Genomic DNA, 26,224 nt, shown 5'->3' on the forward strand with positions numbered 1-26,224 from the left:
CTGGTTTAGGGGGGAAAGATTTAAAAGATTAAAGGCTTTGAAAGATAAATATAATTTGCAATTTCTCCACTGCATGTAGCACTCCCAGTCAGACTCTGGTGTGTCAAGGGCACACATGTAGACTTGGTGTGATTGCACACACACACACACACACACACACTAGTATAAGTAGCGAGCGATTGCGCGGAGGTGTTGTAAATTGGCACACCTAACACATTCAATTCTCCACACCACACCACGGAGGGGGAGTCGCAGCATTGTACCTGTAGTCTTGGATCCCAGGAATAAACACAATGGCAGATTTAGATTTCCGGTCCCCTCTTGAAATTAGAATTTTGACTAGCTGAATCATAGTTTTAAACCGTACCAAATGGCACCGTTCGCTCTCTAAAATACCAAAAATTTTTGGGGCCCTTCGGCGGCCCCGAACCCCACGCCAAGTGTGTGTGTGTGTGTGTGTGTGTTGTGGGGGAGGGGGGGGGGGTCCGCTTCGCATCCACGCCCCCCCCTTCAAATAATCCTAGATCCGCCCCTGAAACACAGTCCAATTTCATGGCTCACACGTCTCATAACGCAGGGTATTGGAAGATAGAGTTAATTTATTGATGACACAAGAAGATAAAAAAGTTTACAGTTACACGTAAATGGATATTTAAAGGATGCTATCTCGGTGAAAGTTTTAACGTCATCTCTTGTGTTTCATACTCATTATGAGCGCTGTGTTTTTATATTCTGTCAGTGGTTCACCTGCCTCATTCGTCAATAATTGAATGTTGGGGTCTTTTTTCTCATGGCATACTTATATTTGATTTTTTTTTTTTGGGGGGGGGGGATAAAACACCGAAATGCTCATTGCCATAAACTGCCCTTCGCATCCAGAATAACTAATGCAGTCTTAAAAATTTATTCAGCCCTTTTTGAACTCAAAACTGCTGAAAGTATCATCGATGTACCTTACATATCAAATTAAGTCACATTCAATTTTGAAGATGCCTCCAGTCGAGTAACTTCTAGCCTTTAGTTAGACCATCAGATAAACGAAGCAGGTGGCAGGATGCCCAGTAGCAAAGGTACACTAATTAATCGGCTTTAATCTTACTCGTACATCTAAGTAAATTCAAACTGCGCATGTGTATCACTGGAAGATGCGTTTTGCATCGTTGAACACGGGACCAAACACACGCGAGACAGGTGTGACGTGGCTCGAACGCTACGCGATCAGACCGTTGTTTAAAGACTGTCTTAGAGGTCTTTTAAATTGAACTTTCCTCATGTGGGTTGGGGGGGGGGGGGATTTATTTTCAAATAAAACTATTTTGGTATGACTGCATTACAAGATATGTTAGAACTATAGAAAACCAAAAAGTGTATTTTTATGGACGAAATATGAGGACAGTACCAGTAGAAGTAGGCCTACTAGAGTTAAAGAAAGGTTATAATTAAAAAAAAATCAAAATTTCAACCTTGCAAAATTATCGATTAACACGTTTTATTCATTGGTTGAGATCGCATATTACAGTTACGATGGTAAATATTAAAAACAAGGTATTAAGAAAGCATGAAAAGACTATGCAATTTTTTTTCGACGGCCTGAGCTCGGCGACGCTCCGAGAGCGTGACGGAGGACGTTCCAGTTGCCGCTTTTGCACACAATACACAGGTATTTACGAAGAGACTGACTTCGCGTGCGGAGGGATCCTTGTTACATATAGGTGGCTGTCCTACTGAACACCTCAGTTATATATACATACTGGGGCAATATATTCGTACCGAGGCTAGGCGCATATGCGTCCCTGGTGATGATGATCTATTCTATACGCTGTACTCGCTTATGTACATGTAATTGCATTGTAATGACATGCAAAATGTACCATTAATAGCTTTATCTATTAGTGTATGCCACCCACACTCTCTGGCGGGGAATGAGTAGACCGAAACGGGTCGAACAACATGAACTTAGTACATTCATGGACACCTGTGGTGGAGAAATGTCTTTCTTTTAAGTTAACCAGTGCTTGATACACCACGCGGCTTCAAGGTAAGTCGCGTCGACCTTATGTTACAATGTAAGGCTATCAGACGCACGTGAATACTTTGAATAAAATGGCTCCACTGGTAGAGTAGAATTAAGTAATAGAATTAATTAACAAAAAAGAGATGTGGGGTTTCCATGGTATATAGGACTTTGTTCTCAATCTTGATTCTCGCGATTCTTCATGTACTCCCGAACAAAAACATATACATTGTACATGTAGCTATAATATGGCCTAGCCTCACGTATATGCCCTGTAATATACAAGTAAGTAGTAGACCCCCGCGCTATTAAAAGGGAGCACCGGTTTTCATGTCGAACTTTAAATAGTGTCATATTTATCTCAGCTTTGACATTATGCTACACTCTGCTAGGTTGGCAAAACAAGGTTCTCTCATAAAACTTGAACGTCTTTAATGCTACACTGATAATGGTAGCCCGTTTCGCGAAAGGACTTGCAGGGAAGCCCAGTGTTTGTATACTATATACTAAGGCCCCTAATATTCTTGTGTGCGAGATAACACACTGTCACCCCTAGCGTTACATGCCAGCACATCTCGAGCGACAGGTGTCCAAGGCATTAAATATAGCGCTAGAGGGTGGCAGTGTATTATCTGACATACATGTAGAAGGTGCATTTCAACGAAAAACGCCCCTAAAAACGAAAATACTGAATAAAGCGTATATCACCACGGTTACCTAGCATCCTAACATCTCTTCACGTATGAAGGAACTTGCTTGTATCTGCTTATAACCCACAGAAAAGATCCGGGTTAAGAAGAGACCCGGGTTTGGGTTAAAAATGAAAAAAGGAATTGCAGCAACCTAAATATCCTCAGTTAAACTGAATAAATTTCAGCACCATACCTTCTAAATTATCATGGCAAGTTATTTTTAGACGAAGGCACACTGGTTGATTCTCGATTTTGCTTACAGAGGGGAGGGGTGCAGATTAATATGAGACAGTAGAAGATGACAATTCGACTGTAATCTTTAAAGCAAAGCGATGAGGAGTTGCTTGCATATGTCACTTTGTCTCGATCTGGATGTTATTCCGGGTTTTGATGTTGGAGGGTCACTTGCCCATTATGAACCCCTGGAGGCGTGAAATAGCTTCTGGATCCATTTGTTTTGGAATACCTATCCCCCTAGCCTCAATTCAGTATAAGCTATCTGATACGTTTATTTTACAAATCGGTGATTAATAAGTACCTAGGTATGGGTAAGTCAACATTGGGTCTAAAATATGATGAATATCTCGTGCGTGGTTTATTGTAATTGGCATTAATAGCCACGTATTCGCCACTGATATGATATTATAATGTGGCCCCCTGCCCCTGATTTCAGCATCGCACACAAAAATGTCTTCAAGATGAGTGTGATAAGCGAGCCATGAACACTGGTACTGTAGAATCAGGATTTGCTAAAGGAGGCCACAAGGATAAAAAATTGTGACTCGCTCCGCTCGTCAAATATAAAGCAGTATTCGAGGATAGTAATTTGAGTTACGTAGGACAAAGGGATTTAAAAAATTGCTTGTTTTTTTTTTTTTCTTCTTTCCTTTCTACACGTCTGACAGGAGGGGGAATAGGGGAGAATTGGGGTCCTTCTAAACCTAGGGATAGGGGGGTGGCATCCAATCAATCTTTTACCCCAAAACGTTCGATCCTGCCACCGCTGTCTGTCCCAGTGAGATGCATGGTAGAGAAAAATAAATATGAAAATGAGATAAATATGGTATTTTTGGAGTCTAAAGTGCTATTTTTGTCTCGAAAATAAACATCAATATTATGGGTTTATGGGTATTATGGGTCTTTTTTATATATATACTTATATATATATTTTTTTCAAAATACCTAAACTGCCGTTTGAGATTATTGATAATACCAGCCAACACAATACCAAGTTATTTATGTATTTTTATAAATTGTCTTACATGTCACTCCCCCCCCCCCCCCCCCCCCCCGTCCTGTTTATGCCGAGCAAAGTCTGCGACCTTCCTATTCAAATTCCGAAAACCGGTATTCGTGCCTACATGATATGATATGAAAGATGGGGAGAGATATGGGTGAATAAATATCTATCCCGATGGTAGGGTCGTTTAGTGGAGATACCTTTATTGTAGGTTGAACGGATGAGAGATATTGTTGTGAGGGTTAACATTGTGCGCGCCACTTAACATACAAAGAGGCGTGAGGTGTTCTTCAGTTACGACTCTCTTGAACCCATTTCGATGACCGGCGTATTTTCTGTGTCCTTAGTGCAACCAAGAAACTGGCATCGCTGAGGTCGTAGAAAGAAGGCACAGGCAACGCTTTGGTTGCAAAATGAATGCTCAATGATCGGCCAGTTGTCGGCACGTAATTTTTTTTACTCTCAAACTGGACCGTACTACGGGACACAGAAAAAACGCCGTCCAGTGTAAAGGGGGTTTAGTTAGGTCCGTGGGCAACCGAACCCATTAAGTGTGGCAGCCATAAGCAAAAAGTAAATGGCAAACGAAACATCTAAATGACATCTTGGCGTTTGACTTTAAATTTTTTGCCAGGGTTAATGCATGGCAGACTACATTCCTTGTAAAAGATTTTGATGTTTGATAAACGTGGAAATAGGGATTATTAAATGAGAAGAGTGAAATGAAGTGATAGTTTCAGCTCCTTTCGTTGCCTTTAACGACCAATTTTTCCTTTAAATTTACATGCTTTTATGATTTGAGCGTGTCACATATATTTTATACATGTATGGATAACTAGCTCTGTCTATACATCATGATTACAAAACGTGAAAAGTCAAGGAATGCATGGCTTATCAGTTGGCTTTTGCTTATTAAAAAAAAACAAAAAAACAGTAAGTCATAAAGCAAATGTTCAAAGTTAAAGACCGTAAGGTAACTTTTTTTTTCCTTTAACGCGTGGGTATCTTTTTCTTTTGAGCAAAAATTCCACGAAAAAAACCCTTTTGGACTATTTCATCAACGGAATACTTTCATTTCACATAGGAATGCATTTAGCAATTGCACTTGTACAGGAATGGAATTAAGTCCGTAGTCACTAAGAGAAAAGTGAGACGGAAATTAAGGAAATTAATTTCCCGTAATTTACCGTTTTATTTATCCGATTTCACGGTTCATAAAAGGCTGGTGTTATTAATGGTCGGACTTCGTGTGAACGCTCATGGCACTGGGTGTGTGTGTGTGTGTGTGTGTGTGTGTGTGTGTGTGTGTGCTGGTGAGGGAGGGATGTGGGCGGGGGGGGGGGAGGCGATATCTTGGATATGACAAGGGGAGGTACAAGTAGACCTGTGTAATAGAAAAGCATGACATTGTAAAGCTGGTTGAAAACATTACAGTAGTTAAATGATATCACAAAATTATTTTAAATGGCTTTCTTCTGATTTTATAGACTTTCAGTGGAGTTTCTCAATCTGATAGCTTACAAACGAGCAATATCGTTGACAATCTCACATATTCATCCATAGGTATATACTTCTTAAAGATTTGATTAGGTTGATTAGGTATGAAGATATGCGTAAAACCAATAAAGATTCAGGATCTCGTCAATCTTGAAAGTTGAAAAAAAACGGCGATAAACGTTGAAATGCAAGTTTACAATCAATACAATAGTAAACACAATAGCTAACGGATTTATTTTTTCGGTCAGATAGATGATTTTCTGCAAAACGAGATAAATTTTCATGATTATAAACACCCCCCCCCCCAAGGATTCTCTCCTTTCTTCCACTTCACCATAACTTCCCATTAACTTTCTGTACGTCGCACAAAGCCTCTTATATCATGCTTAGGCATGCTCTATGTATTGTGGAACTTATTTGTATTATATGGATGCCATTTATCTTATAAAGTTACCACAAAGCTGCTAGAACCGCACTCGAAACAAGCCACGCATTATGTATTGCCATATTAATGAGAGATGGTTACATATAGTGTATCTATTAATGAGAGCTGCTAAAACCACAACTCGTAAATATATAATATGTATCCCGGGTCAAATATTACTATTGAATACCTGTAGAATTCTAAATACACGTGTCCCAATATATAATCAGTGATGTCATTATAATATTGCCGGTTCTTCCTTTGGTATGGGATAATCCAAGGTGGCCAAAAGATGAAATATAACGATGAATTTTGTTTGGAGAAATGTGCATTATTGTTTTCTATTTATATTGTTTTCTTTTTAATTTGTAGTATTTTAGAAATAATTTATTGTTTTATAATTTATAGTTTATTGTCAATTTTCTTTTAAACATTCTTTGTACAACTTCAACCTTAGGGTTGCAATTTTACCTAATAAATTATTATTATTATTATTATTATTATTATTATTATTATTATTATTATTATTGTCATTGTCTTTCAGGTATTGTTAAGATGCAAATGGGTGTCTTCTATACAGCGGCAAAGCAAAAACGAACGGAGAATTCAATGTCGCATTGTGCCCAGTGCAGGATATAAAGTTGCGATCTAAAGGATACACGGCTATCATGTGAACTCGGAATTGGATTTAAGTTGAAAAGGGAGTTGAAGATTGTGCACACGTTACTCGTTAAGGTTTGGCGTATTGGGCAATGCCCAGTTTTGAACGAGCGCACAACATTATCACACTCTCTCACCAACCTCGAGCGGATATTAAACAATTCGGAGTCTTGACATTAATTAATACATTGTGGGTGTTAACAGTTCCAGGCTATCTTCATTGAAATGTTTTATTTGGATATCGATTTATGACGCAACTAGCGATATATGGAATTCAACCTTTGGGGATATTTAGACGAAAAAGGAGTTTTGCTTATCACATGCTCGTTGTGGACGCGAAAAACGTGATGTCTGTTGCTCAAGAATTTAGAAATGTTCTAATAATCAAACGAGGCTCTCTAAACAAATAACAAACCAGGCGGTTTGGTACCCCAGGAAGTTTAGAGAAGACGGGAATGGGGCAATACATTTTCAGTAAGGAGTGATATAGCATCAGCGGCACAGCTACGCAGCATTATTTGAACTCATACCACAACACCAATCCCCACCAAATATGAAGGCTATCGAGAATCTTTGTGCTAACTTCATGCGGGTCAAGCGTCTGGACCACGACTTGCTGACCACACCTCTCTTGCGCTGTCTGTCCACTATGGAGCTCTATTTCTTCGGTTTGGGGTGCATGATGGCAGTAGGAGTGTACGTTCTCAACGGCAGTATTGTGAGCTACGACGCGGGTCCCGCCGCTTGTGTGTCGTTCCTCATTGCGGGAGTGGGTAAGTGTTCCCTCTTTTTTTAGATAATTCCTATTTGCATAAGTAGATTTGGTACAATTCACTTTCATAAAACGAGAAAAAACATTGTGAAATTTCTAAGCGGGTGGATATGTACTGCTTCACTGTCTATATTTCCTGTCTGCCAGTCTGTTAATTCATCTATTCATCTATCGATCCGTCCATTTTTTGTCTATCCTTTTATCGATCCATTGATCCATTGATTTTTATCCCTCCGTCTGTCCCTCGTTTCCTTTTCCATCCATCCATCCTTCCATCCGTCTCTTCAGTTGTCTTTTTATTATTTCATACGCCCATTTTTTCATCTAGTCGCCCATCCGTTCTCTCGCTTTATAAACACACTCGACCCAAAAAGTTCGAAAAAAAAATTGAATAATTACAAAATAATATGGCCTAAGGTAAATATTTGAATCAAGCATTAGTGGATAATGCACCCACCATTCTTTACTTTTTATATACACTGAATATTTTCCCACTACATTACATACTGTAGTTTCTTAATTATTGAAAAACAATTTCATTTTTCCGAACGTTTCCGAAAGTTTTTGTTGATCAACATGTTTTTTTTTCAGCGGCCTCCATGTCTGCCCTGTGCTATGCGGAGTTCGCAGCCCGTATTCCCAAGGCAGGCTCCGCCTACATTTACTGCTATACGACAATAGGGGAATTCTGGGCATTCATCGTGGGCTGGAACATCATCCTCGAGTACCTCCTGGGCGTGGCCGTCCTCGCACGTGGCTGGAGCAGCGTCATACGTCACTTCATATGGGGCTCGAATGACGTCTGGAAATTCATGTACTCTTCGCCAGACCTTTCCAAGTCCAAGGTGTTCCTGACACATCCGGATTATTTCGCTTTCGGAGTCATTCTCCTTACGGCCCTCGTTCTGGTCAGTGGCGCCAAACCTTCCATTAGGTTAAGCAGCATGATGACTGCTGTGAATTTAAGCATCATCTTATTCACGACGATACTATCGTACTGTTATGGCGATATAAAGAATCTTACGCAGTCTCGTGACGGTCTGCCATACTTGCCTAAAGGTGTAGAGGGAGTACTAAACGGCGCCGCCAAGGCATTCTTTGCTTACATAGGATTTGACTGCATTGCTATAGCGGCTGAGGAGGCTAAAAACCCAGCGTACTCGGTTCCTCGGGCAATTCTGGCAGCCCTAGGGACCATACTGCTCGTCTACTTTGGGACGTCTACTGCCTTGGCTTCACTACTGCCCTATAAACTTATAGACCCGGCGTCTGCGTTCCCGGCTGCTCTGGCCGTAAATGGACTGCCTTGGGCAAGGTGAGCTTCAACAGAGAAAATTAATTTTAAGTAATTTAGACCGGTGATGATACTTTAAAGGCATACAATGTATGGTTTGGAATATGATATGCCCAGCGACTGAGCAGAAAGCATTGAAATTTCCTGAATATTTTAACTTTGCTACGCAAATATTTGGCGATGAATTTGTCCCTTTAAAGTAATGATTTCTTTGCTTTTGCTAACGTCAGTGAATATCCTTAGCTTATTTCAAGGCAATTATAATCAAGCTACAAAAGATCGATGTTTGAAGCACTTATCAGGAATTTCTAAAAACGCACAAAACGCATTACTTTTTTTGGCGAAAGCAAGATTTCCCTGAAATTTCGGTAGTCAGCATAATAAGTTGTCCTTGTGATATACTTTTTGGGCATAATCTTTCATTTATTGTCATTTTGATTCATACCATTTTCACCATGTTTTTACTTTCCATTTTGATAGATACATGGTGTTGGTCGGCTCGCTGTTTGGCCTCTCGACCGCCATATCAGGACAGATGTTCTCATTGCCTCGTGTTATCTTCGCCATGGCATGCGATGGCCTATTCTTCAAGGTTTTCCGGCGAGTGGGCACGTGGGCGCATATTCCCTCATTGGCGCTACTGGCAAGCATACCGGTTCCCGCCATTTTGGCCTTAGTCATGGAGACCGAGACGCTTATCCACTTCCTGTCTCTAGGGACGCTGATTGCGTACACTTCCGTTTCCGCCAGTGTTCTCTTATTTCGATATCAGCCTCTCTCTGTTGCCGACGTTGCCACGCTACAAGATTACGGATTGCTGAGTCCCAAAAGGCCATCTAGTTCTGGTACCCGGAAGCAAAAGACTGCCCGTTTACGAGGGGAGGATGAGCACCAGTCTTCGTTGCTTGAGCCAGGACACGAAGCTACAATTCACAAGGACACTAAGCCCGAACACGTGGTAAGTCATTTGGACGGAGCGATCAAAGACGACGCTGTGTCGGACACGGACACCGCGATGTCCAGTGAAACCGCTTCCACCGTTACCACCGTAGAGTTAAACAGTGTTAAGGACACCAAGGAGGTCCCGAGGGAAGACGACAAAGAGACATTAAAATGGGATTATGACACTCAGGAACCAGAGACCGACCAAGATGACCCCTGTGAGGTCCCGAGAAAAGCAGACGTTGCCTCATCGGAGGCAACAACCGAAAAACCACGCCGGAAGCCCAAAAAACCTTTAGACAGTTTAAAACATATTGGAGCTCTTAGGTCCAAATTTACTAAGATCCCGATACTGAAGTCTTGCAAACCAGGACTGGCGGTGGTTTGCGCTGTCATACTTCATTTGGTGTTCTCCGGAAGCCTAGCAGGGACCCTGCTGTATATGAGGGATGACCAGTGGCGCTATGATTGGATGGCGATCCTGATGATTGCCGTCTCTGTGCTCGGGATCATTTCCTGTCACGTGACCATGGTCGTGCACAGGAGGAACGATAAATTCAAGACATTCAAGGTACGATTAATTACCGATTTATTACCGTTTAGCGAGAGACGCTTTATTCCAGAAATTCAAGTTAAGTTTAAATACTGTTTAAGAGGAACGATAAATTCAAGACCTTCAAAATAAGATTTTAATTGAAAATTACTCTTTAGCGTTCAGTGAGGAACGATTAATTCAATTATTTCAAGGTAAGATTAATAACTGCTTGTTGTTTGAAATTTGAAGGCCACGAGGAACTCTCTGTCCTCATGCATGCATGTGGGTGGAAGTCCATTCATCCATCCACCCATCCATCCATCTATTTATCTATACCAAGAACGTACTCCGTGTAACTCTTTGCCCTTTCACCCTGAATTATAATTCAGGGGAGGATCCAGGATTATTTGAAGGGGGGGGGGGAGGGGGCTCTTGGCTCTGGGTTCGGGGCCCGCAAAAATTTTGGTATTTTAGACGGTGAACGATGTCATTTGGTACGGCTTAGAACTATAATTAAGCTAGTCAAAATTCTAATTTCAATAGGGGACAATTGGTGTTTTTTTTTTTTTTTTAAGAAATGGAAAGAGGGGTCAAGAACTCCTGGCACCTCCCTAAACCGCCACTGTAATTATTTTTTCATTTTTTGCATTAATTCATTCACGTGTTTGTCTATCTATTTGTATTTTAGGTGCCCCTAGTCCCGTTAATTCCCAGTTTCAGCATGCTAATCAATGTTGTACTTATGCTGCAACTGTCGTACATAACCTGGCTCAAGATGGCCGTTTGGGTGATACTTGGTGAGTATAAACAAATATTGCAAGATCTTGTTGTACTAAAAGAAAAAGGTAAATAAATGATAATAATTTTAAAAAAACATACATAGAATTTTTGCCTAAGCTAAATGACCGTCACGCGACTCTCTCATGCAAAAGTTTAGCTGTTAAGTTGTTAATCTCCAAAGTACAACCTTGCAGCTGTATTCCTGAAGCATACCAATCAGTGTGATAAGGGCTTTACATTAACCTAGTCGATACAAACAAATGCAACATATGTAAAACATATGTGAAGGCGCCCCTAGAAATTTGACCAGCATGCATACCCGTTTTTTCAGGTATCATCATCTACTTTGGCTATGGGATGCAACACAGTGATGAGGCTCAACGACCCGACGTCCCCTTCCCGTATAACCTTTTAGAGACCCACTCAGGCGTTTCTTACTCCTCCCTGGGACAGACACTGATGTTACAACAACCTCCTAATAAATATCAGTCAGGTCACAGCCACGTGGACAAAGACCAGGGTCTCACTGAGTCGGACTCCATTGACGACATATATGACAACATTCAGGGCCCTGAAAAGCCTATTTTACCCCGAGTTGAGAAATAGTTATAACGTCATACAGTTCAAGGAAACTATTGTACGTCATGGTGTGTGGTAATTATGACGTCAGACAGAGTGCGCGGAGTCTATTTTACGTCTGTATGTGAGATAGCTATGACGTCACACAGTGTACTCGGAGTCTATTTTACCTCTGTATGTGATATGGTTATGACATCAAACAAATTCCGAGGAGTCTATTTTACCTGTAACTACAATGAGTAGACTGGACCTCATATCTAAGACTGGGAATGTAATCTACATGGAACTTGAACAAATCCTTAAATTGTGTTTATGCAATCTGGATAGAAAATGGAACCCAGACTTTTCTCCCTTACCTTTTTTTTCATATTTCGTTATTTATCAACGTAAATGAATTGTTAGACGATTTAAAAACGTGCTCATTCAATATTTATGTTTAAAAGGATGATACATGCATACGTAGCGTAATCCAGTGGTTTAGCAAAAATATTGCGTTAGATGAGACTGATGTAAGAATTCCTCTAAAAAGCATTGGACACTGCAGTGCAATATTGAAATTTTGGTGCAACTGACGTCGTCCCGTGGGGTAGTGCAATATGGTGTGCAGCAAATCCGTAACGATATGTAACTTACGCTATTTGTCTCTCTTAAAGATTTTATACTTTAAGGTCTTGCCGATTTATTTTGTCGTGTAGAAAGTTTGAGTATTCTGTAGTATTTTTTATCGTGTATCCATCATCATTTTATTGTGGCCCTTACTACAAATGACCTATAAATTAATGATTCAAGACAACTTATATTCTGTCATATAGGATACATTTACTTTTTGCCTGGCATCACATTTAGGGACCAGGGCTCACCAGGCCTCATTCCAATTGAAGCGTAGACAGGGCCGTAGCCTCCGGGAGGGGGGGGGGGGGCAGGGGGGGGGGCAGCTTCCCCCCCTGGAAATTGGGGTGCAAAAAAAAAAAAATCGAAAAGGTAAAAAAAATAATTGCAAAGTTGGTATCAATTCTGTGAGAAAAGGCACTCATGGCCACTAGACAATCATTCAACAATCTGTTTACAAAGGTGTACTGTTTTAGCCAACTCAGTTCATGCCAAAAAGCTCACCCTCCCTGAGGGAGCTATCCCCCAGGCCAATTGGAGTGTTGTGTTGAAAATTGACTGTACTTATGGCAAAATGAACCCACAATTTCTGACTTCTGATTGACCAATAAATAACAGTTAAAATGCACCAGAGTGCAGTATTATACATGGTTTCTAAAAAATTTCCACACCCTCCCCCCTCGGGGGCTTCGCCCGCTCGTGTCCGCTTACTGCCCCCCCTGGCATTTTGCTCAGGCTACGGCCCTGGTAGATCGGTCTACGTAGAACGACCCAACACTCGCTGAATGCAATTAGATTGACAGATCAACACCTCTTCTCTTGTTTGCAACGTACCCGTAATCACCAGCATAACTAATCAGCATAACTAATCACCAGCATAACTAATGTGGACCCCTTTGCAATAGAATATAACGGAGGGGCTGGGGACGCGAGTTTGGGTCGAAAGTCATAATACCTTTTCATTATTAGAAGGAAACTCTCGATGTAAATTCAATAATCTATCTTTATTAAGTCTTTCTTTACACTCATAAAACTTGATAATATCAATAACATTACAAAAAGTAACCCGCACTTTGAATTTGGGCTCGTCGCTGAAAAATCACATACAGGTGTATCTTACAATATGAGACTAACAAAAAGTAAAAAACAAAATTACGGAAAACAAATCTTTAGCAAATCTGATTTCAAATGACGCTAAATTAATAAAATCGCAAGTGAAAAAAGGAAAGAAATTCGTAAGTAGCTTGCATCATTTGACCTAAGACTTTGGTCTATCAGCTCTTCCATTTCCACACATGAACCATTCAGTGACGTCATCAGCGCTGTGACGTGAACATGAAGTCAGTCAAGCAAAAGTATCCCAAATGACATCATGTGTCCAGCTTATGGCACTTGGGAATCTTCAGTGGTCTCATCTCCAGGAGACTGTGTGACGTCAGGGGCCTCTGTGGTTGGCTCTGGACATTCAGCTGGTCTCAGTTCTGGTGTGGCACATTTGGCTTGCAGAAACTCGCAACTGGAATATGTTTACGGTATATAAGTAAAGGTATTCAATACGTCTGATCTTTCTATGGCAAAACAAGCGGAATTTACTGGACATATCAGCGATTTTTTCTTTTATCACCGTAGCCGTATTGTTCAGAGGGTCGCGATTTTTTAGCCTATATTCAAGCTTCACATTTTTAAACTTCTGCTTGTACTGTCTAGATAGTTCACCAATTCATATTCCCACTAGCTTAAATAAAGTTACTTTAAATGTGCAATTTTAAGTAACTTTAAGTAATTATTATTATTATTATTATTATTATTGATTTAAGGGGTTGGGTGCAAACTGGTTGATTTTCTGTATGTGGCATTCCCTCCAAAAATGATTACAGAATAAGTGACTGCAAATACTTACATATTATTATAGACACCTCCCACGTTGTCACAAATCTTCCTGGGGGGAAGAGCAGGGTCGGAGCAGTCGGCATTCTTGATCAGCACACACAATTCCCTCTTGTTAGGGAAAAGCGGTCCAAGGTCTGGGCGTTCATCTTCATCTTCATCCTCATCTTCGTCTTCATCTACCGGAGTTCCATCAGCGTTGCAATGGAAAGGCTTTTCTGCAGACTCCGAAAGAGGGCAGTTCTTCTCAAGATAGGCACAACTAAACAGAGAAATCAATTATTTATCGTTTAGTCATTACATATTAAATTTGTTAAAATTTCCTGCCATGTTAGGTTTTTTTTTCTACATAAGAACTGATTATACGGGTGAGGAAAGCAGATGCTTATAGAATTAGTTGGAACTGCCATAAATACAGGAAGATGGCATTATTTTGACTTTAAGAATCTTCTGGACCTAACAACGGTCAGTTATGATAAAACGTGTATTCTGGATTTTTCACAAAACCTTTACAGTGGTTAAAACTCAGTTTTTTAAAGTATTCCGTGAACTTAAGAAGTATATTAGTAGAAACATATGGTGAATATAATTGAACCTACTAGTTTCTATACTGTTCTCCATCCTCGTCACAAAGCAGTTTCCCTTTGAGCGCGCTACAATCTACTTCACCGACATTATCACAGTTGAGTCTAGGGAATCTTCCCAATCCTTGTCCAAACCCACCGGGTCTGAAGTTTGGCTTTGCGGCAACAAGTGCAATAACTGGAATAATAGCCATAAGCGTTAAATATTGGAATGGACAAATCTAGATACTTTATGGAATAAGAAATTTAAGAAGGTTACATGCCTTAACGTCCCCGCACCGATACATCCCCGCACCGATACTCCCCCACAGTTACAGATATACTGAGGGGGAGTATCGGTGCGGGGAAGTATCGGTGCGGGGATCTATCGTTGTGGGGTCGTATCGATGCCCATAATACAAAAAAAAAAAAAAAATACTAAGGGGGATTATCGGTGCGGGGGAGTATAAACATGACCCCTTTATAGTTACATTTAAACGTATTTTATGCTACTAATCACTGTATTTATAAGGGACTGAAACGTACCAAAAATAACCATTTCAAAATTGCTTATGCTTTTTATGATAAAGAACCCTGTTAAATTCCTCGTATCTGTCTGCATCTGCATGTTGCCTAAACAAATAAATGTCATTTGCATCTTACTTAAATGCCAGAGATTCGATACAAATACAATGGTAGCTTTCCCATCTGACTAGGATGGATGTTGTTTTTGAACGAACGTTAAACGCCAGAATAAGAGCATGTTACCACAAAGAACTAAATAAAACGAATTAGAAAAACTCTTACCACTGAAAACGGCTACAATGGTCAGTACTTTCATCTTGTCGGTATGGAACTAGCTTAAAAAGATGTTCGATGTTGGTAGTCTTCTGCGCTTTCCCTCTTCTCTTTCTGTAAGTACTGAATTGAAGTTGGAACCAGCTATTTATACAGAAATTGGAGACATATATTTAAAGTCGCTTCCGGATATTTTCGGAACGAGTACAGATAAAATCAAATTTGCGCCCAAGCCATGAAGGAGTGCTCGTCACGACACAATAGACATGACGTCAGCTAGGGAGATGAAGATATTGATTTCATAGCGTGAGAAAAGGGGGTTTTCTGGCATGTAGAGTGGTTCAAATGTCCACGTATTTTGTCCATATTGAATTATATTGTTCACCTCTTGAAAGCACATGCGGAATGATGAAGATATGTTCATGAAACACTGGTAGAAACAAGATTGCTAAGGATTGTTGCTTTCGGAAGGATCCACGCATGCCCCTTGTAAATGTATGTAAATGGATCTTATCTGTGGACTATATTTACTGCACTATGGCGATCAAACTTTTGATACCCCCTATAATACGCGAACCGTGACTAAAACAATCCGCAACGAGCCGTGAGAGCATAGGGACGTCGAATGATGTGTATGACAGCCTGCGCGTGCGTCTTGAAACAAAACTATGACGGTAGGGTATTGTCATAAACTAAATGTAAAAATACAAAATCATATCAATAACAATATGTGTTTTGGACGATGATTTACCCAGGATGGTTTTGTTATGATTTTCGTGTCGGATGAAACGTGTGGGATCACTGAAGAGAAGCTTTCCTTTAATTCTTCATGTGTTACAATGCTGTATTTAATGAATATTTTATATTTTTAGATAATACAAATGTTGTAACAGCTCTTGGTCCGCTGTTGTCGCACTTATAGCATTATTTCAACTATCCAGTAAACAATAATAATAATAATAATAATAATAATAATAATAATAATAATAATAATAATAATAAATTAATAAATAGATAAATACAATTAAATTAAATAAAGACCGCAAAAAATAATCAGTTTATCTCTTAAAGCTGAAAATAAAGCTGAAATATGGCCAAAATGTCAGGAGTGTAACATTTTTCAGCTGCAAATGATTTCAACCTTATTGATATATTACATTACTTATATATCGTCTTAGCTGCTTGCTAACTAACGTTGTCCTTGCTGTTCATTGGCAAGAACTTTATTCATTTATTTTTATTTTTAATATTATTATATATTTATTTATTTTTTATTTTTTGCGAAATTGTTATCTTTATATAACCGATTCTAAGATAATCTTTTAGAGCACAGAATTTACACTTGCACCAGAATTGGTTATGCCGGGTTGATCAATCACACCCACTTCCCTCTTTTACCCCTTAGTGATCAAAATGCACTAAATGCACAAAATGCACTAAAAAGACTGGGAGACGACCGTGCAGTGACCCTGTGTTTCTCCGACACAAAAATCAGAAAAAATAAACAAATAAATAAAAATTTAAAAAAAATGTGTAAACCAGGGTTCAAATCACAGCTTTTTATATTTAAATTCATTGATTGTCATAGCACATGATAAAAAAAACCGGCTGTCCTTGTTTCAAGACGCGCATGCAGGCTGTCCTAATTACATGTAGATGGCCACTGGCCTTCACGGTTCGTTGCAGATTGTTTAACAAAGGGGGCATCAAAAGTTTATTCACCTAAGTGCGGTAAATATATTCCTATAGATAAGATCCATATACATATATTAACCTGAATCCAGGCCAAGATCATCCTTCTTTCTATAGCAACATTCCCTAGTGATATTGTTTCCGCTATAGCTTTATGAACCTAACTTCATCATTTTGCATGTGCCCCCAAAAAGTGAAAAACGGAACATAGGCAAAACAGGCCTACCCAAATACCAGAGTCGGCACCTAAGGATCCTGAATTAACCGGTATATCGGACCACGCTACCCGTTTTCAAGGTGTGTGTCAGTTCTCATTTCGGAGTATCATACCCCAGAACAAATTTTGTAGCACGACAGCGGGCTCATCCACGCTCGGCTGAACAACCTTAAACTGTACTCTTACTTTAGAGTACTCTATTTTATTGTCTCTATGGAGAAATATGGGGACTTTACGACATTCGGTTTGAATGTTTTAACCACTTTTGATAGGGCTTTTTGCATTGTATTAGATAAATGTGGCAGTCTAAGGTTCATCTAGGTGGCTTTCAAAATTATGCACCCGGTTTTAAAATCATATAGCGATTTTACGACAATCGTTTACTATCCAATCAAGGTGACAGCGGAGCATGCCAGGGCTCATCCTGTCGGTGTTCTGGCTGATACTCCGAAATGCGATCTGACACACACCTTGAAAATGGGTAGTGTGGTCCGATATACCGGTTAATTCAGGATCCTTAGGTGCCGAGTCTGGTAGTTGGGTAGGCCTGCAAAAATGGTAAACATTTGACACTGCACAGCGTCGAGCTGGGGCTCCCCTCTTCGTCGTTAGTTGTTAGATTGCAATCTCAATATATGTACATGTCTCTCTGACGTCATGCCTCGTGTTTCAGGACTATCACTGCTCCACTTCTTGGACGCAAATTTTATCTGAAGTCGTGACCAAAAGGTATCTATGTATCCGTCTGTGTATCTGCACCAAAAGAGAACAGTACAGAAACTAGTAAGTTAATTATCTTCATCCAAGGTTTCATTTTAGATACTTCTAGAGTAAACGGAATACATGGGAAAAAACTCCAGTTTGTTGCGCAACGTGAAAAAAAATCTTTTTGTTCCGCAAAGTTTACTGAAACGTATCAACGTAGTTTTGGACAGACAGAAAAGTAAATATACGGTATATACTGGTCGATACTGGATCCAGACAACAACTGACATCAAACATGGTTCCCTTGGGTGGGTGGGTTGGGTGGGGGATATCACAGTTTAAGGAAATAAAATCTTCAATTCGCAAATCACAGTAATTAAACCTTAATTCATAAATCATTGAAAATGCAGGAAATATGAGTTGAAAAGAAAAGAAAAAAAAGAGAAAAACGGCTTCGTTTCACGAAGGGCTAAGAATAGAGAATGAAGAGCCGCATTTACGTGTCATGGGAACGGGGTGCTAACCTTTTAGAGACCCACTCAGGCGTCTCCTACTCCTCCCTGGGACAGACACTAATGTTACAACAACCTCCTAACAAATATCAGTCAGGTCACAGCCACGTGGACAAAGACCAGGGTCTCACTGAGTCGGACTCCATTGACGACATATATGACAATATTCAGGGCCCCCGAAGAGCCTATTTTACCTACTCAAAGCCAGGAGGACGCTTGTTCATTTCTTAATCTGATTTCATTAAGCGATAGTCCCCACGGTGTCGGACCGATCTACATAAATCGATTTACGTTTCATTGTGAAGCCCAATTAAGTTACTAAAACTAAAGTTCTTAATTTTAAAACTTCAATGGATGGTTACGTGCATTGCTTGCAGTTTCATTTATGAGAAATATAGCGTTACCTGAGAAGGCGTTCTGTGCCTTGGGAGGCATGAAAACAGGGAATTCCGGACATGTGAAAAGCGGAAGATATTAAAAAGCAAAATCATAAATAATGCGGACCCCTTTGCAATAGAACATAACAGATGGGTGCCGCGAGTTTGGGTCTCGCTCGGGCAATTATTATTTAATAATTATTTAAAGTCATAATACATTTTCATTATTAGAAGGAAACTCTCGATGTAAATCCAATACATCTACCTTTATTAGGTTTTTATTTACACTTATAAAACTTGATAATAGCAATTACAAATAGTAACCCGCACTTTGAATTTGGGTATGTCGCTCAAAGATCACATAAATCATACAATATGAGATTTACAGGAAAGGGAAAAGGAAAAAAAATCGTAAGTAACTTCCCTCATTTGAAGTAAGACTTTGGTCTATCAGTTCTTCCATTTTCACACATAAAACATTCAGTGACGTCATCAGCGCTGTGACATAAACATGAAGTCAGTCAAGCAAATGTATCCCAAATGACGTCATGTGTGTCCAGCTTATGGCACTTGGGAATCTTAAGTGGTGTTATCTCCGGGAGACTCCAGGAGACGTTAGACGTGACTTGGAAACTCCTCTACAGCAGTGGACACAGCAGTTCAATATTGAAATGTGGGTGCAACTGACGTCGTCCCGTGGGGTAGTGCAATATGGTGTGCAGCAAATCCATAACTATATGTAACTCAAGCTATTTGTCACTTTTAAAGATTTTGTACTTAAAGGTCTTGCCGGTTGATTTTGTCGTGTAGAAAGTATGAGTATTCTATAGATACTTTTTTGTATCAGTCATCACTTTATTCTGCCTCTTACTACAAATGACCCATAAATTAACGATTCAAGACAACTTCTATTTTTCCATATAGGATATATTTACTTCTTGTGTGCCATTCCATTTAGGGACCAGAATCAGGGCTCATTCCCAAACGTAGATCGGTCTATGTAGATCGATCCAATACTCGCTGAATGCAATTAGATTAACAGATTAACACCTCTTATTTTGTTTGAAATTATCACTAGCCTTTTTTATTCTGCTCAAAGCCAGAAGGACGCATTCTCATCTCTTAATTTGATACCATTGAACAATAGTCCCCACGGTGTTGGATCGATCAACGTAGACCGATAGTTGCATTGGGAATCGGCCCAAAGTAACTGTACTAAAAACAATTTTTGACATTTTACAGCTTTAGTGGATGGTTACGTGCATTTCTTGCAGTTTCACTTATGAGAATTATACCGTTACCTGAGAAGGCGTTCTGTGCCTTGGAGGCATGAAAGCAGGGAATTTCGGACAAGCGAAAAGCGAAAGAAATTCAAAAGCAAAACCATAACTAAGGTGGACCCCTTTGCCATCGAACATAACAGAGGGACTAGTGACGAAGTATTAGACGCGCAAGGACAATAATTCCTTACAGTTATAAAAAAGTCATAAAACATTTTCATTATTAGAAGGAAACTCTCGTTATAAACTCAGTGCATGTATCTTTATTTCGTCTTTTCTTACACATATAAAACTTGATAATATCAATTACAATGGGTTATACAATATGAGATTAAAAGAAATTAAATACAAAATTAGGGAAAACAAATATTTAGACAAGCTGATTTCAAATGACATGCTTAATTAATAAATGCGCAAGTAATAGAAGGAAAATTTCATAAGAAACTTGTATCATATAACGTAAGACTTAGATCTATCAACTCTTCCATTTTTCATAGATCAAACATTTAGTGACGTTATCAGTGCTGTGACATGAAAATGACTTCATTCAAGCAGATGTATCCCAAATGACGTCATGTTTGTCCAGCTTATGGCACTTGGGAATCTTCAGTGGTCTCATCTCTCTGGGCATTCAGCTGGCCTCAGTTCTGGTGTGGCACATATGGCTTGCAGGAACTCGCAACTGGAACATATGATGGTATATAAGTAAAGGTATTCAATGCCCGTCAGATTTTTCTATGGAAAAACAAAGTTAATTTTACTGGAAATATCAGCGATTTTTTTTTCTTTTATCACCATACTCATATTGTTGAGAAATTCAAGGTTTTTTTAGCCTGCTTTCAGGCTCTTCATTTATAAACTTCTGCTTGTAATGTCTAGAATATTCGCCAATCCATATATCCATTAGCTTAAAGAAAGTGAAAATATGAAAATTTAAGTAATTTTAAGTAAATATTTTTGGGTGAGAACTGGTTAATTTTCTGTATGTGACATTCCCTCCAAAAGTGACTATAGAAAAAGTGACTGCAAATACTTACATATTATTATAGACACCTCCCATGTTGTCACAAATCTTCCTGGCGGGAAGAGCAGGGTCGGAGCAGTCGGCATTCTTGATTATCACACATAATTCCTCCTTGCTCGGGAAAAACGGTCTGCGATCTGGGCGTTCATCTTCATCTTCATCCTCGTCTTCATCGTCATCTACCGGCGTTCCATCAGCGTTGCAATGGAAAGGCTTTTCTGCAGACTCCGAAAGAGGGCAGTTCTTCTCAAGATAGGCACAACTAAACAGAGCGAGCAATGATGTAGTTTAGTTTTAACTAAATTTAACTAAATTAACTAAATTTAACTATTTAACTAAATTTAATGGAGTCATTTTAGATCATTTTTAAATTAAGCTGATAAAACTACCATAAAAACAGACAGACGGCGTTATTTTGACTTCAGTAGTCTTCTGGACCTAACAACGTTCAATTATAATAGAACGTGCTTTTTTGGATTTTTCACAAAACCCAATACAGTGGTAAAAGCTCAATTATTTTAAGTATTCCGTCAGGTTAAAAAGTATATTAGTAGAAACATATGATGAATATAATTCAACCTACTAGTTTCTGTACTGTTCTCCATCCGCGTCACAAAGCAGTTTCTCTCTGAGGGCGCTACAATCCGCTTCACCGACATTATCACAGTTGAGTCTAGGGAATCTCCCAGATCCTTGTCCAAGCCCACCGGGTCTGAAGCCACGTGGTCTTTTTGGCTTTGCGGCAACGAGGGCGATAACTGGAATAATGAGCACAAGCGTTAAATATTGGAACGGACAAATCTAGATAATTTTAAATTGAATAAGAAATCTAAGAAGACCCCCATATACCCTCTGATTTTTCCTTTGGATAACGCTATCGGTTCTTAGAAATCGTTTCCGCCGTGTAGGGACATTAAAACGTATTTCATGACACAAATCACTGTATCTAAAAGGGTCTGAAAGGTATCAAAAATAAAAGTCCTTATGCTTTTTATGATGAAGAATCTTATAGAATGCCTCGCGTTTTATCGGCATCAGTTGCCTCAACAAATATATGTAATTTGCATTTTACTTAAATGCCAGAGATTTGATACAAATACAATGGTAGCTTTCCCATCTGACTCGGATGGATGTTGTTTTTGAACGAACGTTAAACGCCAGAATAAGAGCATGTTACCACAAAGAACTAAATAAAAAGAATTAGAAAAATACTTACCACTGAAAACGGCTACAATGGTCAGTACTTTCATCTTGTCGGTGTGGATACTGGCTTAAAAAGATGATCGATGTTGGTATTCTTCTGCGCTTTTCCTCTTCTTTTTTTGTAAGTACTGAATTGAAGTTCGAACCTGCTATTTATACAGAAACTTGAGACATATATTTAATGCCAGATCCGGAATTGTTCGTAACGAGTACAGATAAGATAAATTTGCGTCCAAGCCAAGGAGGAGTGCTCGTCACGACACAATAGACATGACGTCAGCTAGGGAGATGAAGATATTGATTTCATAGCGTGAGAAAAGGGGGTTTTCTCGCATGTAGAGTGGTTCAAAGGTCTGCGTATTTTGTCCATATTGAATTCTATTGTTCACCTCTTAAAAGCACATGCGAAATTATGAAGATAGGTTCATGAAACATTGGTAGAAACACGATCGCTAAGGGTTGCTGCTTTCGGAAGGATCCACGTTTGCCCCTTGATCCATGTTCATATATGTAAATGGATCTTATCTGTGGACTATATTTACTGCACTATGGTGATCAAACTTTTGATACCCCCTCTAATACGCGAACCGTGACTACAACAATCCGCAACGGGCCGTGAAAGCATAGGGACGTCGAATGATGTGTATGACAGCCTGCACGCGCGTCTTGAAACAAAACTATGACGGTAGGGTATTGTCATAAACTATATCAACAAAATAATATCATTATAACAATAGGTGCTTTGAACGATGATTTACCCAGGATGTTTTTGTTATTATTTTTTGTCGGATGAAACTTGTCGGATCACTGAAGAGATGCTTTCCAGTTCACCTAATAATTTCCTTTACTTCTTTAATGGACATGTGCGTTACAAGGCTGTGTTTAATAAATATTTTATATTTTTAGATATTACAAATGCTGTAAAGGTCTTGAAATGTCGAACTTATAGCATTATTTGAATTATCCGGCAAATAATAATAAATAAATAAATAAATAAATAAATGAATAAATAAATAAATAAATAAAATAAATACCGTGTATCTCTAAAAGCAAAATAAAGCTGAAAATATGGTGAAAAATGTCAGGAGAGTAACATTTTTCAGCTGCAAATGATTTCAACCTTATTAATATATTACATTATTTATATATCGTCTTAGCTGCTTGCTAACTAACGTTGTCCTTGCTGTCCATTGGCAAGAACTCAATTCATTTATTTTTACTTTTTTATTATTTATTTATTTATTTATTTATTTATTTTATTTATTTTTTTTTTTTTTTGCGAAATTGTTATCTTTATATAACCGATTCTAAAATAATCCTTTAGAGCACAGACTATACATTTGCACCAGAATTTGTCATGCCGGGTTGATCAATCACACCCACTTCCCTTTTTTGGTAAACATATGAACCGCACTGGGGCAAGTCGGCCCTAGCGTCGGGGCAAGTTTGCACCCTATACTAAAATGAAGTAAGTATCCCATGTAAACGCCTTGAAATACCCTTGATGCCTATACATATACTATATTCGATCAAAAGCTTATGAAAATAGATTTAAAGTCTCTTTAATAAAATTATGGAGCCTACTCTAAGATGCTAAATTCTTTCATGTGGACTCATTGCCTAAATAAAACTTCTTTACGACCGACGCTTTCTAAGCATTATTATCTATATTGGACATGGTCACTTTACTAAATGATGTGATCAATTTTTACCCCATAGTAACCTTTTCATAAATTGTTGGTGGTGGTGGTGGTGGTGGTGGTGGGGGGGGGGGGGGGGGGGGGGGGCAACTCACCACGGGGTCCAACTAGCCCCGGTATCCCCTATATAAACGTATCGTTCAATCAATCAATTTTTTTCTATATAGTTCTGCCTATCTTGAGAAAAACTGCCCTCTTTCGGAGTCTGTAGAAAAGCCTTTCCGTTGCAACGCTGAAATAAACTCCTCTAGATAAAGATGGACATGAAGAAGAAGGTGAAGAAGAAGATGAAGACGATCGCCCAGATAGCAGGCCGTTTTTCCCGGAACAAGAGGGAATTGTGTGTTCTGATTAAAGATGCTGTCTGCTCCGACCCTGCTCTTCCCGTCAGGAAGACTTGTTACAGCCTGGGCGGTGTCTATAATAATATTAATAATATGTAAGTACATACAGCTCATTTGAAATGATAATCTTGCAGTCACAAGCAAAGACACAGCCACACGTAGTAAGTAAATTGTCAAAATCTTAAAGTGGTTGCTACCACGGGCGGTGTGAAGAGTGAACGCTCGCGTGAACATGAGAACATGTGCTTCCGTTTCCGGGGATTGAGGGGAGTTGTTATTTAATTTTATGAGCCCCTTGCAAATATTAATTTATTTATTTCTGCTGAGGTATATCTTAATTTTGTGTCTTACCGCTCACCCCATTTAGTTGAGATATTGGTAACGATTACAACACTTTTAAGTGAACAGCGATGTTAGGAAATTCTTTTCTGTAGGTGCAAGAGGCTAACACTTATACATGGAGACAAGGCATGGAGCAAACGTCACCCACTCACTCACTCACCCCATCAATTTCAGTTATCTTCTTTTACATCAAATAAAGTTAATAAACCCAATCAATGTTTATTCGCCCGTGAGCATGAATACCCGACACGCTTTCTAGCGAATTGTGCTGGTACATATCTGTGCTCCCTTCATTGGCTCAGTTACGGTACTTTTCCGAGGAATCTTCCAGCTTCATTTTTTCAACTAAATTCCCGCCTTCTTGATCCTGTTATATGCGCGTCATGATTTGCTTTTCCTTTTTTTCCTGGAGGGAGGGGGGACACATACATTCAACCAACCAGAACCTAAAACCTACCACTATAATTGACAAGTTTCGAATTATAAACTCTCCTAGGGGAGAAATGAATTTTACTCGTGACGGTTGGATTGTAGAAATTGAAAGCAAAGTCACAGAACAGGATTTTTTCGTGAGTTTTGGATGTGGTGATAAAAAGAAAATCTATTTTGTTTTCCTTTATTAAGTTCTGACGGACATTGCATGCTAATGCTTATAAACCATGAAATATTGCAGTTGCGAGTACCTGCAAGCCAAATGTGCAACAATGGGACTGAAGCCAGCTGAATGCCCAAAGCCAGAGTCCCCTGACGTCACACAGTCTCCTAGAGATGAGACCACTGAAGATTCCCAAGTGCCATAAACGGGACACTCATGACGTCATTTGGGATGCATTTGGTTTAGTGACTTAATCTTCACGTCACAGCGCTGATGACGTCACTGAATGTTTCATGTGTGAAAATGGAAGAGCTGATAGACCAAAGTCTTACGTTCAACAACGCCAGTTAGTGTTATGGTTGACAAGATTTATACATTGATCTCAAATACGTCTCTCTTTTTAATCAACGTTGCGAAATAATCGTTATCCCAGACTTGACATCTTATTTGGTTCTTCATTCTGTTAATTTATTGTAATTTATGATTTATGTAATTTTATAGGGACATGACAAATTCAAAGTACAGGCCAGTCTTTGCATTTGTTTATGTAATGGTTTTGATAAGGGAAACAAAGAAATAAAGAAAGAGTAATTGGATTTATGGCGTTATTTATCTTTAAATGGTGAAAAAAGGTTTATGACTTCTTATGATATTGAGGTAAAGAGGTGACTCATGTTTTCTTTACCACAATTCACCTTTGTTATAATTTTGCCTTTCTAAATAAATTGCTTTTTATTGGACAAAAATTCCATGCCTTCATTCAAGAAGTTGTAAAGAGACTTTACAACTTATGGCTTCATTCAACTAAGGCAAACGACACATTTCAAATAAGGCAATATATTATCTTTAGTGAAATTGCAAAAATTGTACGTATCACAATAACTTTGAATTCATAATAATTACCACGACAAACGGGAGCATAGTCATCTATAGAGGTCACGTGGTCC

At 39.1% G+C, this 26,224-nt stretch overlaps 4 protein-coding genes across 5 annotated transcripts; 2 read left to right on the plus strand and 2 right to left on the minus strand.

Annotated features, from left to right (window-relative positions):
* Nucleotides 1–1,737: 1,737 nt before the first annotated feature.
* LOC106178309 (cationic amino acid transporter 4) lies at nt 1,738–12,222 on the plus strand. Its single transcript, XM_013561432.3, has 6 exons — nt 1,738–2,038; nt 6,412–7,300; nt 7,891–8,614; nt 9,074–10,106; nt 10,759–10,867; nt 11,182–12,222. The coding sequence occupies exons 2-6, from the start codon at nt 7,081–7,083 to the stop codon at nt 11,454–11,456; spliced, it is 2,361 nt and encodes a 786-aa protein (XP_013416886.2). The 5' UTR covers nt 1,738–2,038; nt 6,412–7,080; the 3' UTR covers nt 11,457–12,222.
* Nucleotides 12,223–13,023: 801 nt separating this feature from the next.
* Nucleotides 13,024–15,486, minus strand: LOC106178299 (uncharacterized). The gene is made up of 4 exons (XM_013561421.2): nt 15,296–15,486; nt 14,525–14,687; nt 13,939–14,187; nt 13,024–13,554 (listed from the first exon to the last, which is right to left on the minus strand). The coding sequence occupies exons 1-4, from the start codon at nt 15,327–15,329 to the stop codon at nt 13,422–13,424; spliced, it is 579 nt and encodes a 192-aa protein (XP_013416875.2). The 5' UTR covers nt 15,330–15,486; the 3' UTR covers nt 13,024–13,421.
* Nucleotides 15,487–15,578: 92 nt separating this feature from the next.
* LOC106153837 (uncharacterized) lies at nt 15,579–25,873 on the plus strand. 2 transcript variants are annotated; one of them, XM_086994816.1, is made up of 4 exons: nt 15,579–15,960; nt 17,869–17,978; nt 24,164–24,435; nt 25,356–25,873. In XM_086994816.1, the coding sequence occupies exons 3-4, from the start codon at nt 24,254–24,256 to the stop codon at nt 25,480–25,482; spliced, it is 309 nt and encodes a 102-aa protein (XP_086850942.1). In that variant the 5' UTR covers nt 15,579–15,960; nt 17,869–17,978; nt 24,164–24,253; the 3' UTR covers nt 25,483–25,873. The 2 variants fall into 2 exon arrangements, with proteins under 2 accessions (XP_086850942.1, XP_086850941.1); XM_086994815.1 differs by lacking the exons at nt 15,579–15,960; nt 17,869–17,978 and adding an exon at nt 22,658–22,981.
* On the minus strand, nt 20,318–22,503 carry LOC106178300 (uncharacterized). The gene is made up of 4 exons (XM_013561422.3): nt 22,310–22,503; nt 21,677–21,851; nt 21,107–21,355; nt 20,318–20,751 (listed from the first exon to the last, which is right to left on the minus strand). The coding sequence occupies exons 1-4, from the start codon at nt 22,341–22,343 to the stop codon at nt 20,685–20,687; spliced, it is 525 nt and encodes a 174-aa protein (XP_013416876.1). The 5' UTR covers nt 22,344–22,503; the 3' UTR covers nt 20,318–20,684.
* Nucleotides 25,874–26,224: the final 351 nt, after the last annotated feature.

This window comes from Lingula anatina, chromosome 9 (assembly GCF_051362555.1).
Source record: "Lingula anatina isolate TDL-2025a chromosome 9, LinAna3.0, whole genome shotgun sequence".
NCBI lineage: Eukaryota > Metazoa > Brachiopoda > Lingulata > Lingulida > Lingulidae > Lingula > Lingula anatina.

Coding starts and splice junctions, on each gene's coding strand:
- LOC106178309 (XM_013561432.3), top strand. CDS start 7,081: ATGAAGGCTATCGAGAATCTTTGTGCTAACTTCATGCGGGTCAAGCGT. Junction 7,301..7,890: donor GTTCCTCATTGCGGGAGTGG/GTAAGTGTTCCC, acceptor TTTTTTTTTCAG/CGGCCTCCATGTCTGCCCTG. Junction 10,107..10,758: donor ATAAATTCAAGACATTCAAG/GTACGATTAATT, acceptor TTTGTATTTTAG/GTGCCCCTAGTCCCGTTAAT.
- LOC106178299 (XM_013561421.2), bottom strand. CDS start 15,329: ATGAAAGTACTGACCATTGTAGCCGTTTTCAGTG. Junction 14,688..15,295: donor CATTGTAGCCGTTTTCAGTG/GTAAGAGTTTTT, acceptor CTATTATTCCAG/TTATTGCACTTGTTGCCGCA. Junction 13,555..13,938: donor GGAGGTGTCTATAATAATAT/GTAAGTATTTGC, acceptor AACATATTCCAG/TTGCGAGTTTCTGCAAGCCA.
- LOC106178300 (XM_013561422.3), bottom strand. CDS start 22,343: ATGAAAGTACTGACCATTGTAGCCGTTTTCAGTG. Junction 21,852..22,309: donor CATTGTAGCCGTTTTCAGTG/GTAAGTATTTTT, acceptor TCATTATTCCAG/TTATCGCCCTCGTTGCCGCA. Junction 21,356..21,676: donor GGAGAACAGTACAGAAACTA/GTAGGTTGAATT, acceptor CGCTCTGTTTAG/TTGTGCCTATCTTGAGAAGA.
- LOC106153837 (XM_086994816.1), top strand. CDS start 24,254: ATGGACATGAAGAAGAAGGTGAAGAAGAAGATGAAGACGATCGCCCAG. Junction 24,436..25,355: donor TATAATAATATTAATAATAT/GTAAGTACATAC, acceptor GAAATATTGCAG/TTGCGAGTACCTGCAAGCCA.